Source organism: Haliaeetus leucocephalus, unplaced genomic scaffold, assembly GCF_000737465.1.
Source record: "Haliaeetus leucocephalus isolate CR32 unplaced genomic scaffold, Haliaeetus_leucocephalus-4.0 Scaffold110, whole genome shotgun sequence".
Classification (NCBI taxonomy): domain Eukaryota; kingdom Metazoa; phylum Chordata; class Aves; order Accipitriformes; family Accipitridae; genus Haliaeetus; species Haliaeetus leucocephalus.
In genome coordinates, this window is record NW_010972546.1 from 617983 (window position 1) to 622205 (window position 4223).

General features: G+C 53.8%; 1 protein-coding gene across 1 annotated transcript; it reads left to right on the forward strand.

Moving 5' to 3' along the window:
• Window positions 1–7: 7 nt before the first annotated feature.
• Window positions 8–1422, forward strand: HOXB13 (homeobox B13; the record flags this gene model as incomplete). The annotated part of the gene is made up of 2 exons (XM_010585498.1): window positions 8–401; window positions 1166–1422. Coding segments are annotated over 2 exons (651 nt in total), but the record flags the coding sequence as incomplete, so codon positions are not given.
• Between the last annotated feature and the right edge of the window lie 2801 nt (window positions 1423–4223).

Genomic DNA, 4223 nt, shown 5'->3' on the forward strand with positions numbered 1-4223 from the left:
GCCGGGTCCCGCCGCCTCCGCCCCGCTGCCCTACGGATATTTTGGCAGCGGCTACTACTCCTGCCGAGTAGCCCGGAGCTCCCTGAAAACCGGACCGACCCAGGGCCCCTTCCCCACCGAGAAGTACCTGGACCCCCCCGCGGGCAGCGAGGACTTCCAGAGCCGCCCCGCCGAATTCGCTTTCTACCCCGGTTACGGGGCTCCTTATCAACCCGTCGCCGGTTACCTGGACGTGTCGGTGGTACCGGGGCTGGGGGGGCCGGGGGAAGCCAGGCATGAGACTCTGCTGCCCGTGGACGGTTACCATCAGCCGTGGGCTCTGGGAGGCGGCTGGAGCAGCCAGATGTGCTGCCCCAAGGAGCAGGGCCAGGCCGGGTACCTCCTGAAATCCGCTTTTGCAGGTAAAATCCCTGTGCTGGGGCTGGGAGGGGGGCGAGGGGGTGTGGGTGCATCGCGGGTGGGGGTTTGGGTTTGGGTCCAAAGCTCGCAATCATCTGCTGGGGAGCTGCTCTTGCCGTCCAGTAACACTTGTTTGCGAGCTAGCCCAAATTAGCCAGTAGGTAGGTTTCACAAAATAATAACTGAGATTAACACTGCCCTTTGCAACTCATCGCCCTCCGAGCAGGCAGGCAGCTGGTGATACTATCCGGGTTCAGCCGGTGATACTATCCGGGTTCAGCCGGTGATACTATCCGGGTTCAGCCACCATCCCGGCAGCTGCGGGCCAACCGCACTCGGAATCGGGAGGCTTGAAAGAGGGGAGGGGGTCCGCATGGCCCCCACCGTGCAGGGCCGTGGCCGGGGAGGGCTGGGGGGGGCCCTTCCCACGCACCCCCGCCCACGCCGGTGGGATCAAATTCGCCCCCGGCCCTGCTCGGCCGCGCAGGGTCACCCACGTCGGTGTTTTGCCGATACTTGGATTTCCCCCCCCCCCCCAAATAATAATAAATTCAGGGAAGAAAATCGGTATTTAAATAGCAATTGGGAGAATGTATCATTTAAATAAATTTAAATATCATCGCTGTCAGGAGGCTGGAGGGAAGAAATGGGGCGGCAGGGAGAGAGGGGGGCTGCCTCTCGCAGGAAAAGGTGACGGGAGGTGGGTGCAGGGTGCGTGGGACCCCCCCCACGACCCCTCTCAGCCCCCGTCTCTTCCCATTCCCAGACTCCGCCGGGCAGCTGCCCCCCGACGGCTGCTCCTTTCGCCGGGGCCGCAAGAAGAGGGTCCCGTACAGCAAGGGGCAGCTGAAGGAGCTGGAGAAGGAGTACGCCAGCAGCAAATTCATCACCCGCGACAAGAGGAGGAAGATCTCCGCCGCCACCAACCTCACGGAGCGCCAGATCACCATCTGGTTCCAGAACAGGCGGGTGAAAGAGAAAAAAGTCGTCGCTAAAATCAAAAGCAGCAGCAGCACCCCGTGAGGACACGGTCACCCCATCTGCACGCACCCACCCACTCCCCTTTGGGGGTCTTGGGGGGGGGTGGGGGGGGGGGTCCGGCACTGTCAGGGGTGGGAGAGAGAGGTCCCTCACCCACCCACCCCCGGGTGGGGTGAAGCCGGGGTAGGGCGCTGGGCAGCGCTCCCCGCTGCTCCCAGGGTGGGTGGGGGGAGTGTGAAGCCCCCTCCCCACCTTCCCCGGCAAAGGAGGGTGAATTCGGAAGATGCCCCATCCCCACCCGCTTTGCACGCAGAGGACCCTGTACAGTTTGCTCTTGCCTTACAACGCTGCTGCCACGTCCTGCTCCCACCGCTTCGGTTGGAACCGCATCCTCAGAGAGTTTAGGAAAAAAAACCCCACACCATCAACAAAAAAAAATGGTTTAATTACATTAATTAATCCCTATAGGCAACTCCCGGCTCGCCTGCGTGCTGGCCGGGGCTGGAGGGAGCGGGGAGTCGTCACAGGGAATTTGGTCTTTAGAAACGAAAAGCCGTACTTATAAACAAACAAACAAACAAAACCCCCAAACAACCAAACTCCTTAATTCAGGCAGAAGTATCAAAATGCGCGTCTAAGGGAGAATAAATATAGTCCGGGTGTGTTATAGAGAAACACACGTGAAATGTTTGCATAAACGCGCGGGTTTGCGTGAATGTACAGTATATGCGTATGACATATATGTACCCGTAGGCTCACATTTATGAAGGCACGTACTACGTTTTTTTGCGCGGTTATATATAAAATATACATGTACGTATGCACATGCAGATATTTAGCAACACGCATTATTTTACCTTTTATCATATACGATATTTGTGTTCGTGTGTTTATATATACCTAGCTACTCAAACGTATGCACGTATACATGCAATATAGTACTGGATATGTGGATATAAATATATACTCAGATAAAGCTGTATATACACGTGTTTGTATACGTACATATAGACATATGTATGTTCATGCCTATATTTTGATACAGGTAAATGCAATTCGTATAATTCCATACGCGCTTTCGTTTGTGCTAATATACGTGTATTTGTACACACATTTTCCTTCTCCTACTAATACAGAATTATAGCGATACGTTTCGTAGCATGTGCTAAGATAATCCCCGTATAATACTAAATGATCTTGGTTAATATTAAGAAACGCCGTCATCCTTTTCAACAGAATAAATAGGGTGAAAGTAAATATACTCAAGCATGCGTTTTGCTCTGCTCTTTTCGGGTTATTTACAGCTTCAGGGAAGCGCAAACTCGACAAACACAATTGCTTTGTTTAATACCTCGGTGGTTCAAGGCAGCGGCGTGTCGGTTCGCAGAGTCCCCGCAGCAGCGTCGTGTTTAAAACCTGCCTGTAAACCCCCCAAAAAACTCTCAAAGGGCGAATAATCTCCAAAACACCCTTACCCCAAACAGAAATTTGCCTTTTTTTTTCCTGCCTTTTCTTTCTTTTAGAAATTCGAAGCTTTAAAGCGCAACGCGCCCTAAATAAGGATAATTTTAAATAGTGATTTTGTTCTTGTTTAATAACGTATTTATTAAATATTTTAGCCTTGGGCCGGCTCTGGCTTCCAGCAGGTTCCCGGCAGGGAACAGAGCAGAGCCAGGCGCGCCCTCCCCGGTTTTTTTGCCCGTTTTTTCCCCTTTTTCCCCAGATAATTTCGCCCTGCGCTTTGCAGAAGGTGCCGGCGGCACCCCGGGGTGCAGCCTTTCCCCGCCTGAGCGGGCGTCACTCCTCCCGTGACGTCACGCGTGACGCCAGAACCTCCGGGAGGGCAACAGCCAATGGCGCTCGGGCTGAGCGTTCCGAGCGGTGACGTAAGCAGGGGCGGTGGGGCAGACGCAATAAATCCCGCCCCACGCGGGGAGGATGGGGAACCGTCGGGGCTGTGGGGAGGCTCCGCGACGTCCGAGGGCCGCTCCGGTCCACGGGGAAAAAAAAAAAAAAAACAACAAAAATTCCTCAAAAAGGTGGAAAAGGGGAGATATGGGCGGTGTGAGGGCAGAAGGGCGTAGGAAACCGCATGTGCGGACCCAGCGTGGGCTATAGGGTCCTGTGCTCGCCTATAACGCTCGCCTATAGCTCCTGTGCTCGCCTATAACGCTCGCCTATAGAACCCCGTGCTCGCCTATAACGCTCCTGCGGCCCCTGGCAGCGGTGCTGGGTCCCCCGGCAGCTGGAGCACTGGCGGCAGCGCTGTCGTGCGGGGACCGGTTACACTTTGCTCTTCCCCATCCGGATCCTGCTCTGAATTACTCAGCTTTGAACCATTTTGGGTTTTTTTTCTTAATTTCTGGTCCGGAGGCAGGATCCAAGCCTTCAGTCCCGGTTGCACCAGCCGGACCCACTGTTCTTCTTGCATTAGAAAGCGGCTGGGAATGTTTGTCTGGCATTCCTGAACGGGCGGATGGATGACAAAGCTCAAAATCCGCTTTTTTTTCCCCCTCTGTTACCAATAATGAACCTTCTCGCCCTGATTTCTGTGTGTCTGCAGAGGCCGCAGAGCAGAAGTGGCTTTACCTGACAGGAGGAAGCCCCTCGGATGTCCCCCAGATAAAAGCAAATAATCCAATAAAACAAAAGAAATGCAGTTTTGGTCTCCCATGGCCTGTACCTGAGCACGACTTCAAAATAAACCCTGTCTGCTTATGGCTTTGGAAAGGGATGCTCCTCTTAGACCTCCCCTCTATGGCACGTTAAGGATTAATCCTTTTAGTGAGGTGTTGCTTTTTCCCATCCTTTTTTTTTTTTTTTTTTTTTTTTTCCCCCCTTTT